The sequence below is a fragment of the Microcaecilia unicolor genome, chromosome 1, assembly GCF_901765095.1.
Source record: "Microcaecilia unicolor chromosome 1, aMicUni1.1, whole genome shotgun sequence".
Lineage (NCBI taxonomy): Eukaryota > Metazoa > Chordata > Amphibia > Gymnophiona > Siphonopidae > Microcaecilia > Microcaecilia unicolor.
In genome coordinates, this window is record NC_044031.1 from 358,994,156 (window position 1) to 359,010,490 (window position 16,335).

Consider the following 16,335-nt stretch of genomic DNA (forward strand, 5'->3'; position numbering starts at 1 on the left):
TCCTACGCCAATACAGCACGATTTACAGAGCCCTGCTGCTGATTTGCGCTTGCCACAAGTGGAACAGCGCTTTACATTGTCCGCAGCCATCGCCGAAAAACGGCGGTAAAATCCAAAATGGCGGTTTCGCGCCAAAATCGCCCCGATTGCGGGCCCACCCCGGCGTTGGAAAACACTCTTACCTCAAAGGATCTAGTGAACAACTACGATCCTGCTGAAAATCAGGTCAAAAACCTCTGTTCCAGCGTCTCTGCGTTTAAAAACGCGATGCGACTTTTTTTTTTTTTTTTTTTAAAGCTGTGAGGAAAGCAGAGGTATTGAAGACTCCGGAGGCTCAGATGAGTGGGAAAGGCAGGGAAAGGGCGAACCTATATGCCTGCATCCACTGTTGGTGGGTAAGGACAGGGAAAGCAAGGCAATATGTCCACATCCACAGAGGTATGGGTAAGGCAGGGAAAGGGCTAACCTATGTGCCTTTAAAGTGAAGCTGCTATAGCCTCCAACACCCCGGTTAACAACTGGCAAGCCAGGAACCACCTCCCGGCAGATTTTTCTGGAGCTCGAACAAGCTGCAGCCACCCTGCTACGGGAGATAGAGAATACTGAAGAGGCAGTGGAGCTAGCTGGCCAAGAGGGCACTGTGAAAGTTTGAGTGCTCTCTATCTCCCCTGCTGGTTGATGGACATAACCCATACGTAATGGCTTCATCTGCTTGATGACAAGGAAATGACTTCTTAATGTTTAAATCATTTTTATTAACCAAAAAAGCAATAAACAAGAAACAATAAATCTACTTCAACAGTCAAGCTGTGAAACTACAGACAGTTTTAGAAAAAGTGCAACCGCCCATCCACTCCCTCCCCACCCCCCCTAACCCACCCAGCGCTGTGTGGGACAAAGATACAAATCTATCATTGTGTTCTAATTGAGAATCTGGCTGCAGGCTACCAGCTGGAGAGTGTCCCAGAATTTCTCCCATACACGATGAAACCGCTCTCCACGGGCAGAAGAAAACTCTTGGATGTCCAATCACTCCATTACTAGTAGAGAAACCATCTGCACCCTCCAGGACTCGTAGGTATGTGCCACAGGCTCCCTCCAATGCAATAAGATAGATTTCTTGCCCCTCAGCACAGCTCTCCAAAGGAATCTTGATAAACTCACAGGCATCGGCTGGGGTATCGCATAAACATCAAACAATAATAGCACCTGCAGAGGCACCCACCAAGACCACTGGAGGGATGTATGGTGCAGAATTTTGGTCTAGAAAGCCTGAATGTACTAGCACTATCAAAACAAATGGCTGAGAGTAGCTGGTGAGTCATGACACTTAGGACAAGCAGCCGAAGTCACTGCCTTAAATGCTTTGCTAGATGCGATATACAGCCAGAGAGCAATTCCCAAAGCTGAACAGCGCTAAAATGTTTTTGGGTGCCCAAAATACAAACTTTAACCTGGGTCTCAGAGATCATGTCCCCAAGTTCAGTTGACCACTGGTGAGCTAATTTAGCCAAGTCCAGCTCGTCAGTTGTATCCTTCAATATCTATTATGTCAGGGGAACTTTATTCTGAGATCCAAGAGTGAGAGCAGTAGTAAGAGTATCTTGTACATCTTTGCATACATTAACCCAGCCCACACTGCAAAATAATGACTGAGCTGCAGATATGCAAAATGGTCCAAATCAGTTAAGGAATAAGAAGCCTGGATCTCAAAAGATTTCAGTTTCCCATCATCAGCTGTAGAGAGATGTGGTAGCCATGTTAGTCCACTTTTCAAGGTGATCAATAGAAATAGAATAAAATAAAACAAGATGATACCTTTTTTACTGGACAATACATTTTTTTGATTGGGTTTCAAAGGTAGCCCGTCTGATCTGACGAAATGTACTGTTAGTCCAATAAAAAAGGTATCATCTTATTTTATTTTCTATGTTTTATTTTATTCTATTTCTATTGATTACCATCATCAGTTAAAAGCGGATACAAGTAGTGAATACCCAGAGACCTCCAGTGAAGAAACACAGCAGAGTTCGATCCTGGTGGAAAACTCAGGTTGTGATAGAGAGAAAAGGACTCACAGCTGTGATGAAGTGATGTTGTCTACACAACCAGCACCTAGTAGCACCCCTGGGATGGTATGGAGCTGCCAGCTAAAATGTTCAGTGTTAGAAAATGAAGTTTCCAAAGAAGTCACTGAAAAATCCTGTGATCCTCGATACCAGTCATTAATAAGATGCATAGATCAAGCCACTGTCATATAATGTACATTTAATAAATCTAGCCCTCCCTGTTCCCTTGGCTTCTGAAGGACCGCTACTAGCAACCTGGCATGTCGACCCCACCAAAGAAATCGCTGAAGCTCCCTATCAAGTAAACCCTTATCACGCACCTTTACATACAAAGGGAGCATTTGAAAAAAATAAAGCCAGCGAGGAGCCAGCTTCATATTAATAAACCAATTCTCCTTAAAAGAAATAGAGGCAGGATAGTCGTGCCAGGCACCCAGCAGTTGCTTCATCTTTCTCATTAAAAGGGGAGGATTACACTCATAACACAGAAAGATCCAGGGGCATGTAAACACCTAAATCCTTAAATTTTTCTTCAGCCCAGCTTAGTGGAAAATCCCCCACTCAGTCACAATTAGGGTCTAGCGGAACTGCCACAGACTTGTCGAAGTTGAAAACATGCCAGCTGGCCATACTGCGATACCAAGTTAAGCACTGCTGGCACTGACTGCCGTGGATTCTGAAGAACAAGCAACAAATCATTGGTGTAGACTAGAACTTTAATGGAAGTACCACGGATTTGGACCCCTGAGACAGTCAGGGAATTGTGAAGTACACAAAGTAGGGGCTCTAAAGATAAAATGAAAAGCAGGGGGGTTAAGGGACAACCCTACCGAGTGCCTCCATCTATAGAGAAAGGTTCAGTGCACAATCCATCAACCAACAAAGAGGCTTTGGGTGCAGAGCGCCCCCACTGCCGAGCAGAAAAATCCCTCCATCCCCACATAAACCATGGACTGAAACAAAAATGCACCTGATCAAAAACCCACTCAGCATCCAGACTTGTCTGCAACAAAGGCTTCCGTTCTTGTCGTGCAGCCCCCATAGCCAGCAACAATTTGCGGATATTAACAGACTGGCGATTCTTAACAAAACCAACCTAATCCTCATGAATCAACACTGGCAAATAAGTCACCAGTCTGATGGGCAAAATCAGAGATAAAACTTTAATATCAACATTAATAAGGGAAATCAGACAGTAGACTCCCAGCAGTGTAGGCGAGCGTCCAGGCTTATGTAACAAGCTAATGAGAGCCATATTCTCATGTGGGGGAAAGTGCTTGCTCTCAACCACCAGTTCAAAATAATCTAGCAGGGGACCAATTAATTGCACTTGGAGAAGCTTGTAAAATTCCCAGGGAAACCATCTGGACCCGAGGCCGAATTAAGTTTGACGGCCCAAATAGCTAGCTGCACCCCTTGAGCTGTGTGGTTCAGAGCCTCCACCACCTCAACAGGAAGATGAGTCAGGTCCAAAAATCCTCCAAATAGGTCGCAATAGCATGCACATCTCCAGAAACAGTGGCATAAGCAGCATAAAGCTGCCAAAATGCTCTTGAAAGATCTGTGCTATCTCTTCCAATTTAGATGTGATGGCCCACATGGGTGTTTGCAAAGCTGGAATATATCTAGAGTGACACCAGGTTTTAGTGACCTACGCTAACAATCTCCCCCTTTTATTCCCATGTTTGTAAAATTTATATTTACGATATAATAACATTTTAGAAGTCCGCTCATGCAAGAACTTGAGTGCAGCCCTGGTGGCTGATAAGTTTTCATAAAGAGCTGGTGTGACAGATGCAATATATTTATATTTGATGGCCCTCAATTGTCGCTCTAGTGTTTCTATGCCATGAGCCAAAAGCTTATTTCTAGCACTCATATCTTGTTCCTCCCCACCAAGCACTGCTTTATCTTTGTGTTGCTGCTTATGGGCCACAAACTCTTCCCACTTTGCACCCAAAAATTTAGAAAACTCAGAAGAATGAAAGAGATAAGCAGGAAAGCGCCAGCCTAGTTTTTGAAAAACAGAGGACTTCGCATCCAACTCCACTCAGATAATAGCATGATCTGAAATTTCTTCAGGCCCTATGACTGCTGACAACACATGAGGGGGAAAAAAAAAGAGCGATACACAAAAATGTAATTAAAGGTGAGACATGGAGCCAGGCACCCATAAGGTATGTGTAAAATCTCTCTCCTCATGATACAAGAGGTGCCAAGGATCAAGCAAATCCAAAGCCCAACAAAAATTCCCCAGAGTTTAGGGGCTCCCCACCTGCATAATCGGCCTGAAAGCCAAGCAATCCATTCTGGGGTCCAGTACCAAATTCATATCCCCAGCTATCACGATAATATCACCACATTTCAAACAGGTGAGAAAAAAAACCACACTATCATAGGCAAAAGGACCATAGACCAGCACTAACATAATAATCCTACCCTGCAGGTTAAGTTGTAGCCCCAAATAGCGACCCTCCAAACATTTAAAAAGCAACTTGATCTGATGGGCCAGAGATTTATGGATTAACACTGCAACCCCTCCCTGGTGACCTGCCGCCAGAGAGCAATGCATCTCCCCGACCCAAAGTTGGTGTAGCGTGCAGTGCTCTTCACAAGACAATGACATTTGCTGTAAACATGCAATATCTGCCTTATGACGCTTGAAGGCTGACAGGATTTTTGCTCTCTATAAAGGAGATGCGATTCCACAAACATTACAGGATAACAAATGCACCTTTCTGCGCTTAATATTACTCATGGAAACAAAAATAAAGATGATGTCCAATACACCTCACAGAAGAAAATTACTCCGGGGTGCCCAGGCCCCACCTCAGAGCAAAAAACAATCATTAAAGTTACCCACAGCAGTAAAGAACAGAAAGAAATTGCCCAACTAGACAAAAATTACACATTAACCAAAAGAAAAACCCCATGCAGTGCAACCCCCAACACCCCTCACCCAACCTCGAATACCCCCTCATATGCGCCCCAGCACAAAAAGTGCTCTGGGAGCAGAGAAGATCACAAACAATGACAGAAGGACCCACAATGGCCTAATGTAGGCTGTGTACAAACGTGAGCCAATGTAGGTGTCTCAAATCAGCCAAAATTGAAGCCCCTTTGAAACCATGGATAATCCAACCAATAAAGAAAACAAACAGAGGTCCGTGTGCACAAAGAACCCTAAAAGTTCCAAAGTAGTCATTCAGCACCAACAGGAGTGAAGTCAAGTAGCTGGACCAGAAGTGTGTCAGAAAAGGATTCAAATGCCCTCCAGATACCATCAGAATAAACATTTCACACTGCTGGATATAAAAACATAAAGTGCACTTTATGTTCATGTAAAATATTGCAGAGAAGAGAAAAACGTCATTGATGCTCCAATACTGCAGGAGAATAATCTTGAAATAAGAGTATTTGCTCACCCTCATATTTGAGGAAGTCTTTATGGCGCCTATAATGCTGGAGCAATTCCAGCTTATGGGCATTATTAAGGATAAGTGATATTACCACTCTAAGGCAAGTAGAACCTTCATGCTTGTGGCCTAGTCTGTGAGAATGCTGCAAGCTCAGCTGATCTTTAAGGTGGGATAGGGGTAACTACTCCAGAAGGTATTGCTCCAGTCAACACAATAAATGCTGGTCAAGGATAGACTGATATACCGATGAACTGCACATTATTTTGTCTAGCGCGGTTTTACAGATCATCAAGCTTTAGAGTCTGTTCCTTTAACTACTGCTGAAGGTGTTACACCTGCGCGTTCAGAGATGTTGCAGAGTTCTTTACCCCAGACACCCGTTGTTCCACCTCTCCCATCCGCTGGCCCAAGTAAGACAACTGATTTTCAAATGTCTGAATCTGACTCGAGAGCTTGCTTAGCTGGGGCTCCAGTGCCTGCGAAACCGCTACTACTACTACTTATTTCTATTGCACTACTAGACATATGCAGCACTGTACTCTTGAACATGAAGAGACAGTCCCTGGGACAGAGCTTACAATCTAATCAGGACAAACAGGCCAAATAAGAGATAAGGGAATTACTAAAGTGGGAATGATAAAACAGACATGGGTACTGTACAAGTGAATAGGGGTTAGGAGTTAAAAGCAGAATTAAAAAGGTGGGCTTTTAGCCTAAATTTGAAGATGGTCAGAGATGGAGCTTGACTTACTGGCTCAGGAAGTCTACTCCAAGCATATGGTGCAGCAAGATAAAAGGAACGGAGTATGGAGTTGGCAGTGGAGGAGAAAGGTACAGATAAGAGAGATTTACCCAATGTACAGAGTTCCTGGGGAGGAGTGTAGGGAGAGATATGAGTGGAGAGGTACGCTGCAAAGTGAAAGCACTTGTAAGTCAATAAGATGAGTTTGAACTACATGAGGAAAACGGATAGGGAGCCAATGAAGTGACTTCAAGAGAGGGTTACTATGAGAATAGTGACACCTGCGGAATATAAGTTGCACAGCAGAATTTTGAGTCATGCATGGGGGGGGGGGGGGGGGGGCTGGAATACATTTTGGTAAGGGGGACATATATGGAGAGGGAGGAAGGTAAAATAAAATGGAAAGGGAGCCAATGAAGTGACTTGAAGAGAGGGCTAATAAGAGAATAGTATAACTGACAGAATATAAGTCATGCGACAGAATTTTGAGTCGTGCATGGAGGGGCCGGGGGCTGGAATACATTCTGGTAAGGGGGTCATACATAGAGAGGGGAAAACGGAAAAAAGAGCACAAGGAATAGAAGGGGATGGAGAGGGGGACAAGCTACTCATGGATGGGAGGGAAAGGAAAGGAAAGGGGGACATGTTGCTCACATGTTTGGGGTTTTTTTTTAATGTGCATTTTAACATTTTTTTATTTAGCACAGTATGGAAGAAAATTTATTTACGTTACTTTTAGTAATATTTATAGAATTTGGCTTTCTTGGTAGTGACTGTAGCGAGGGTGTGGTGCAATGGGGTGGGAATGGAGGAGATTACTTGTGGCGGCGGGGACAGGTTAGATTCCCACGAGGACGGGTTTGATTCCTCAGGAACACAAGCTAATCAGAAGTAAACTTCCATCACAGAATGAAAAGGAACAGAAGAACACACGTCCCTGTAATTTATCCAGTTGCAAACTATGCCAAAATATTTCACAGGACCCCACAGTTATCCACAAAGGAAAGATATTCAACATAAAGGGATCTTTCACTTGCTCATCTTCCAATGTGGTATATATCATTCAGTGTAAAAAATGTAATGAAGGATGCTATATTGGAGAAACAGGCCAGATGCTTAAGACAAGATTCAATTTACATAGACATCACATGAACAATACAGCCAGTAGGGCCCCCACCCCGGTGGGACAGCACTTCACAGAACCAGGACACTGTACCAGTGATTTCACAGTGAGAATACTGAAAGGTAACTTTAAAACCATACAAGAACGTAAGACCTTTGAAGTCAGAATGATTGAATATTTTAACACCCAACAGAAAGGACTTAACAAGGATCTGGGGTTCCTAGCCCATTATAAACCATAAAGCTGTATGTCTCTGTTGATCACCCCACCCCTCACCTATCCACACCCATCCTGTTAGAATATCAATTATATGCTTTGATGTCCCCATGCATACCTCCTACCCACCCCCATCCTCCCACCCTGTCAGAATGTCATAGTAATGCTTGAATGTTTTCACTTATATACACTGTCAGCTAGCACACTTGCTTATTTCCGATCTGACAAAGAAGGGCAACCTTTGAAAGCTAATCAAGAAATGTATTAAGTTATGTCCAATAAAAAAGGTATCATCTTATTTTCTTTTCCATGTTTTATTTTGTTTGATTTCTATTGATAACCTTAAGAGTGGACTAACATGGCTACCATACTCCTCTACTCAGGAACGAGGAAAGGGTGGGGGGCGGGGGGCGAGGAGACGGGTTAGATTGCTGTCCCCGTGCAGCTCTCTAATCCAAACTTCCATGGATCTACATGTTAGATCTGGTATATCTACCTCCCAGAAACAATTCCAATTTCTTCAGATCCTACTTAAATTTACATTATCCAGATTGCAGTGGCTTTAAATACAAATCTACCTATGCATCCAACTTCTCCTTCATAGGCACACGACTATGGAATGCACTACCCAGAACCCTAAAATCAACTCAGAATTATTTAAATTTCAGAAAATTATTGAAGACCACCATGTTCAAAAAGACATACCTTCCAGACTCAACCTAATCTTAATTTTTTCTGTATTACCCTGTACTATCTTTTTTTTTTTAATTTGTACCCCGTGCTTTCCCACTCATGGCAGGCTCAATGCGGCTTACATATTGTATACAGGTACTTATTTGTACCTGGGGCAATGGAGGGTTACCCAGAGTCACAAGGAGCTGCCTGTGCCTGCAGTGGGAATCGAACCCAGTTCCCCAGGACCAAAGTCCACCACTCTAACCAGTAGGCCACACTTTACTGTTGTTTTATATGATACCTATAAGCTCTTTGAGCAGGGACTGTCTTTCTTCTATGTTTGTGCAGTGCACGCTTTGTAGCGCTATAGAAATGCTAAATAGTAGTAGTAGTAATAGTATACGCTTAAAAACCTACTATTACATTGTTCATTTATACTTTCTGAAGTGTAGCCTACCCTACGGTTATGTGTAAGCCACATTGAGCCTACAACTAGTGGGAAAATGTGGGGTATAAATGTATTACCAGGGCCGGTCAAACCCCGTAAGCAGGCTATGCATTGCAGGAAGGCGTTTGCCTTCAAGGGCGCCTGCTGAGGCTTTTGTTTATCTAATCTCTCCTGCTCATCTCAGTGTGGCTCCAAAGCAGGAGCTGTCAGCTCTCTGTTCAGTCCCCTCCCCCCTCCCAGAGAAATATCCTCCTGTTGTGTTTGTCAGAGGACCTCACTGCTCCAAACACACTGGGATTGAGAGTGAAACCAGGAGCTGGAATCCAGCCTAGAGAGGGCTCAGAGACAGCACAGCACAGCCTGGACCCTTGTTTTGTCAAAGACTGCTGTTTAGTGCTGCACCTGACCCACCCTTTTCCACCCCCACCCCAACACAGCAACTCACAGGACAGGAGGGCTAGATGGCTGCTTTCAATTCCTAACCATCACCAATCTCCTAGCTCTCATTCCCACTTCAGTAACTCCTGTTAGTCTGTCCAACTCAGACTGTAGAATATGTTAGTTTATGCTGATTAAGTCTGCCCTAGCTAGATCCTAAGCTGTGCTGGATGGGAAGACTATTGTGCTGCATGCGGAGTCTAACTTCTTAGGATTTCAGGTTAATTTTTGAAGAATTTGAAGAGGGGCTATCTCTGTTCTACATGTGTGACTGCAAGGCCAAGTGTCTGAATAGGGATCTGTTTGTTAGATTCTGAAATTTTGATAACACATTGTTTTTCAGAGTTGGCAAGACTGTCTGTTCTCCTAATTCCTGGTCTGTGTGCTGCTAAGTTATTTTTCTTCTATACTGGTGTAATATTTTCAATGATGCCATGGCTGGTAGAAGGGGTGTGTCTACTGTGGGGGCGGAGCCATAGTGATCCCGCCCCTGGGTGGGTAGGGGCGCCCACTAAATAGACTGCAGGAGGGCGCTAGAAACCCTAGGGCCGGCCCTGTGTATTACATAAATAAATAAATGATTTCGAATGAACGTCAAAACAAAGTAATGCTGCAAAACCATATACAAACAAGGTGCACATTTAGAAAATATAGAACGAATTTTCCGTACTAGAAAAATAATTTAGTAGTTCAGGTTTGTATGACACCTCTTCCCCTATCAACGAGCTATCGATTCTGAGTCTCAAGAGGGTCTATCCCCAAGATAATCAAAATATACACACCCTTGATGATAAACTTTGTCCTAGACCTCTGAACGAGGAAAAGGTAAAAGTCGGAAAAAGCACAGAGACACTAAAGCTCGGAGAAGAGAACTGCCTTCTTGGGGGGGACGGTGTACCGCTTAAGGTAGTACTTAGATCCGGAGGTCCCGAGGATCCCGCAGATCTGGCTTTTACACCGTCCCCTTCTTGGGGCGCTGAATTCTAATTTCTTAACCAATAGCAAAGATAACTCTCTAAAACCCATTCACAACAAAGTATTTACACTCACCGACTTACGGCGCGCTACAATCCGAGCACACTGTTCCTTCACAGGACAGCACCGAGTAAAACAATAAAATGTCGTCTATATCTCCCCGATTTGTACTGTTTTAAAAGACTCTTCCAGTTTGTTTTGCTGCTCTTTTTCTGAAGGGGGGGGGGGGGAGGATGTGTATATAGTTGTTGATACCGGAAGCTTTTCCTTTATGCCTGTTGTGCCTCCTCCAATGGCAGAGTTGATCCGGCAACACTTGCGTACTGCGTGTGCGTATTACTTGGTTAATGCACATAAAATTGTCACGCCAATAAAGTTTTATGTGAATCTTGGTTGTGAGCTTGCGGCAAGATGCTGATGGCGGGTGTTCGCGGCGGGTCTGTAGTTCTTGGAAAAGGGTTTTTTACATTAAGAAAGGTGAATATTTGTTGCATGCTATTTGGGCATAGTGGGTACTGTTGTTTTGGAGCGTTTGGATAGGCCGTGCTTGGGACCTGAGTGCTGGTATTGGGGAACGAGATGGCCAAGGTCACCTTTTTCAGCAATGTTCCTTTTTAAATGACGTAATGTCGTCGTCGTCGTCCCCCCCCCCCAATCCCCTCCCTTTGGAACTTCGCTGTAGCAGCGCCTGGCATGGTTAGAGAGGAAGTCCCTGAGAAGCTCTGCTACAGAACTGTTTAAAAGGAGTAGTAGTAGGTCGAGGAAAGGGATAGTGTTGGCAGATTTTAGATGGGATTTATAGTCCAAAGACAAACACTAGTAGTGCTGGCCCGCTTCATCTTGCCCCTGCCACTGGGCTTATGTATTTAGTGATGTGCAAAGTGACTACCACTTTCCAGTGACAAATAATGCAACATACCAGCAAAGAGTTGAGAACGCCACATAGAGGCGTTTTGTGCTATACTTCGTTCAAAGGGCACTTCTGCAAAGTCACTTTGCAAAAGACTTTTAGTGGAAATCACAATTTGTGTGAAAATTATGTATATATTGTAACTTGTAAAAGAGGCCCGTTTCGTAGAGGAATGTAAAGGGCGCTAGCAAGGTTCCACGCCCCCCTCCCTACCTCACTCTCCCTGTCTGTTGTCTGAGTTCCAGCCTCCCTCAGGGTTGCCAGGTGGAAAATTTTTTTCCAGCCCACTGGAGCCCAAAAAACAGCCCAAAAACCGCCCAAACACAAACCCCGCCCCTGACACCCCCGCCCCCGCGTCATCACCCCCGCCCCCGCCGTCATCAACCCCGCCCCCGCCGTCACCGGCCCCGCCTCCCACGTCACCGGCACCGCCTCCCCGTCATCGGCCCCGCCTCTCACGTCATCGACCCCGCCTCCCCGTCATCGGCCCCGCCTCCCACGTCATCGGCCCGCCTCCCACGTCACTAACCCCGCCCAAAACGTCATTAACCCCACCCAAAAACGTCATTAACCCCGCCCCCCCGCGGCCGAAAAAAAACCGCCCGAAGTACAAAAACCAGCCCAAAAAACCGCAACCCGCCCGGGCAAAAATTTCCCGCGGCGGGTCGCGGAAAACCGCCCAATTGGGCGGTAAAACCGCCCACCTGGCAACACTGGCCTCCCTCCCTCGCGGTTTCCCAGGCAACACGGTGATGTCACCGGAAGGCTTCAGACATTATGAACCGGGCTTCAACTTGTTCCTGCCAGTCAGCTTCAGAAAGTTGGAGGTGCAAATTATTATAGTAGATTATTAAAAAAGGCCCGTTTCAGACACAAATGAAACGGCTGCTAGCAAGGTTTTCCTCGGAGTGTGTATGTTTGAGAGAGTGACTGTGTGAGAGAGTGAATGTGTGTGTGTGTGACAGAGAGAGAGTGAGACTGGCCCCCTCCCTCCAAGTTCCAGGGTTGTCGTCTCCCTTCATCCCTCCTAGTTCCAGGGTCGTCATCCCCTCCCTCTGAGTTCCAGGGGACCGAGTTTCAGGTTCCCCCCCTCCTTCCCTCCGAGTTTCAGGGTCCCCCCCCTCGGAATGTGACATCACATGCATGAGGGTGTCGTCGTCCCTCCCTTCCAGTTCCAGGCCCCCTATCTCCAAATTTTAAAAGTCAACTTCACTTACGAAGTCGGGTTTACGGCGGCCAACAGCAGCAGCGGTAACAGGCGTGCAGGCTCGACCCTTCTCTCTCTCTCAGCTTTGGTCCCGCCCTCATTTATTGTTTCCGCAAGGGCGGAACCAGAGCTGAGAGAGAGAAGGGTCGAGCCTGCACGCCTGTTGCTGCTGCTGTTGGCCGCCGTAAACCCGACTTCGTATGTGAAGTTGACTTTTAAAATTTGGAGGTAGCTAGGATCACGTGACGCCATGCCGGAGAGAGGTCGCAAGTGAAGAGCTCTCCGGCCCCTGAATTCTTCCCCCGCGCATCGAACCGAACATAAAAAACCCAAAACTAAAAATTTGACAGCGGGCAACGGGCGGAACGCCGTGCAGTCAAGCGGGAGAATCGGGAGTCCCGAAATGGCAGCGAAAGCAGCGCAAAAAGAGAAGCTAAGAAACAAACCGGCGGAATCCAAGATGGCGTCTCCGATGCATAGCGCTGGTTCTTCTGTTGCCTCTGCCTGGGTCGCGGAGATAACCTCGGAGATGACCGCTGTGCTGGAGGAGATGCTGGAGAGGTGGTTGACACCGCTAGATACAAAGCTGGAGAGGCTGCAGTCGCACATGGACGATCTGACCCGAGAATGTGTGGCGTTTCAGATCAGAACCAGCCAGGTGGAGGACAGAGTAACGGAAGTGGAAGGAGAGCAGAAAAGCCTCAAGAAACAGCTGTTGGAATTGGAGCAAAAAGTGGAGGACCTGGAGAATCGATCCAGGAGAAACAACTTGCGCTTGGTGGGGATCCCAGAGACCATGGGGGGAAAAGATCTGGCAAGTACGATGGAACGATGGCTGACAGACAAGATTGACTTCCCTGCCAGCATGGGTCCCGTCGGAGTAGAGAGAGCACATCGCATAGGTCCCCGCCAGGCAGAGGGCTCCAGATCGCAAGTGATTATTATGAAAGTGCTGAACTTTGCACACAAACAATATATTCTTCAGGCCTCAAGATCGGAGGGTGCCCTAACATATGAAAATAAGAGTCCTGTGTTTTCAGGACTATTCAGCAAGAGTCTCAGGGAGGAGGCGAGCGTTCTCAGGCCTGTGTGCTAAACTGTATGCCATGAAGGTGCGGTTTACTTTAATGTATCCGGCTACACTGAGGGTAACATACAAGGGGACAACAAGGTCATTTGAGTCAGCTGAGGAAGCGAAGGACTTTGTAACACGTCTGGAAACAGCTTGCGGATAAGGCAGAGGAAGGCGCGGCGACCTGAACTGAAGGTGGAACACGAGCTGGCAGGAACCATAATCAAGATGGAGGACAGTGACCTGAATGCATAGGTTTGGGTAGTGTAAGCTACAAAAATGGGGACATTGAGTTAAGGTTGGGTTTGGAAGTCTTAATGTTTAAGTGTTTAACAGTTGAAAATGTTTTTGTTGTATAGGGGGGACGAAATCTGATTACTGTTGGGGGATATGATGAGGAATAGGGATAAAATACGGAGGGGAAAGTTAGGAGTCTATGGGGGAAACTCTGAGGAAATGGGAGGGGGAGGAAGAGGGAGGGTGTCTACACGTGATGGTTCCCAGGCAGGGAGCAAGGGAAATGGGGGGTAGGGTACAGAAAGGGGGTGGGGAGCTGGGGGAATAGTGGAGCTTATCAAGGATTAATACGATATGGAGACGGACGCTTAAGGGGCAAACCAATCAGCAGAAGGCTCAGAGACAAGTGGAAGGACTTGGGGGGGGGGGGGGGGGGGGGGCGGAGGCTGGGACGCCTGCTCGAGTCTCGTTATAGGGATGCTATCACTGAGTATCTTGCAACACCACAAATATGATAAAGGTGGTAACATGGAATGTTGGAGGCATTAACTCCCCAATAAAAAGAACAAAAATTTTACAGCAACTACAGAGGCATAAGGTTGATATTGCCCTATTGCAAGAAACCCACCTCAGTCAGGCGGAACATGCTAAATTAAAAACGTGGTGGGTGGGGGAGTGTGTGGCAGCGGCAGCCCAGGGGAAAAAAAGGGGGGTGGCGGTGTTGTTTCGTAAGGGGGTAGCAGCAGCGATTAAACCCATATATGTGGACCGGGGGGGGGAGATATGTGGTGGTGGAAATGGAGAGCAAGGGTCAAAAAATCCTACTTGGTAACATATATGCCCCCAACCAGTATGATAAGAAGTTTTATCAGGAGGTGGTAGGTCACCTAATGGATCAATCCAGGGGTACCGGTAGTGGTGGGCGGAGACTTTAATACGGTTTGGGACCCCCAGCTTGATTGTTCTCAAGGGGTCCGCAGCGACTTGGGGGCATCAAATAAAGGCCTAAAAAGATTGGGGAACCTATTAGATTTGATTGATATCTGGCGAACCTTGCACCCCATGGAACAGGACTACACGCACCTCTCCCGTGCACATGACACCCAGGCGCGAATTGATTACATCCTAACTTCACAAGATTTATTCGGCAAAATAACTAAGGCGGAAATTGGGCCTTATACAATCTCGGATCATGCCTGGGTGAGCATGGACTGGGAGATGGGACCCAAGGCTCATGGACACGGTTCTTGGAGATTCCCAGTGGAGATGTATAGAGATGTGGGGTTGAGGGAGAAGCTTATGGAGTGCTGGCGAGCATACGAGTCCTCGAATAGGGAACATAGGGACAATCCGGTATTGTTCTGGGATGCCGCGAAAGCGGTGCTCCGCGGGGAAGTAATTAGTTACACACATTTCGCACGTTCAGCGCGGAACAGAGAAATACTGAGATTAAGTACCCAAGTCTGCAGGGCCAGTCAACTGTTTGGTTGAACGCATAAGGGGGGGCATAGAGCACGTTTAATGGAATTACAAGTGGCGCTCAATGAGCTGTTACACCAAAGAGCCACCAAATCCTTAACCTATTATAAATACCAGTTGTACAAGCATGGAAATAAGACAGGCCGCTTATTGGTTAGATTGGCGCGCCCTAAGGGGGGGAGGGGGAGGTAGGGTGCTTCAGTTAAATGATGGCCAGGGGGGGAAAGTGCGTGCCGATGGGGCTATTTGTGAGGTTTTCCATAAGTTTTATAGTCAATTGTATGAACAACCTTTGGATCAAGGGCTCCTAGGGACTAATTATCTGAACAATCTTAACTTACCCTCCCTGAGGCAACAAGATGTGCAGGACTTAAATCGCCCTGTGCAGGAAGAAGAGGTAGCTGTGGTAATAGCGAGGAGCCAATTACTCAAGGCACCCGGTCCGGACGGGTTATGTTTAGAATTTTATAAGATACTGGGGGAAGACATAATACCAACCCTGACTCGTTATTTTAACAGAATAATCGACAGGGAGGACTTGCCGCCTCATCTGGCGTTGGCGCAGATTGTAGTTCTGCCAAAACCATGTAAAGACCCAGAGCAGCCAGAATCATATCGGCCTATCTCTCTGCTAAATGTAGAGGCAAAAATACTGGCTAAGCTCATGGCTAATTGTATGGCAAGGGTGTTGCCGGGGCTGGTGCATGAGACGCAGGTGGGTTTCGTGGAGGGGCGAACAGTAGCAAAAAACCTTAGAAAAATCTTAACAGCATTGGAGACACAGGGTAGGAAAGGGACACCGTCCTTACTTGTAAGTTTCGACGCCGAAAAGGCGTTCGATAGGGTCCATTGGGATTTCCTGTTCGCCACACTGAAGGCATATGGTTTTACCGGGCGGTTCATATCAGCAGTACGGGCCCTATACCATTCCCCTCAGGCCAGGATTTTGGTAAACGGGATGGAATCAAGAACCTTTCCGATATTCAGGGGAACGAGACAAGGATGCTCGCTGTCCCCCCTTTTATTTGTACTGTCTCTGGACCCACTGATTCAGGATATCATAGACATCCCATCGGTAAAGGGGATAGAGGTAGGGTCATCTCAATTTAAAATAGCGGCTTTTGCGGATGACCTACTGGTACTGTTAACAGATCCGCAGGCCTCTTTTGCGGCTTTAATGGAAATTATAAGGGAATATGGTGATTTTGCAGGCCTACGTTTAAATTTAACTAAATCAGAGGCATTGGCATCATCCGCAGAAGTGAAGCGTAAGATGGGTAGGGACTTTCCCCTGAGTTGGGCGGAGGACTCATTTAAATATTTGG

The 16,335-nt window shown here is 46.3% G+C and overlaps 2 protein-coding genes across 2 annotated transcripts in view; one reads left to right on the plus strand and one right to left on the minus strand.

Moving 5' to 3' along the window:
- The window catches only part of CCDC127 (coiled-coil domain containing 127), a 45,215-nt gene extending 34,885 nt beyond the window's left edge, over positions 1 to 10,330 (minus strand). The window contains exon 1 of the mRNA XM_030190065.1: positions 10,181 to 10,330. The gene's annotated coding sequence lies outside the window, so the exon portion shown is untranslated. The remainder of the gene's footprint in view (positions 1 to 10,180) is intronic.
- Positions 10,331 to 10,413: 83 nt separating this feature from the next.
- Positions 10,414 to 16,335, plus strand: part of SDHA (succinate dehydrogenase complex flavoprotein subunit A) — a 213,106-nt gene continuing 207,184 nt past the window's right edge. The window contains 1 exon segment of the mRNA XM_030209736.1: positions 10,414 to 10,582. Within this exon segment, the coding sequence (XP_030065596.1) occupies positions 10,517 to 10,582 (66 nt within the window). The 5' untranslated portion in view covers positions 10,414 to 10,516.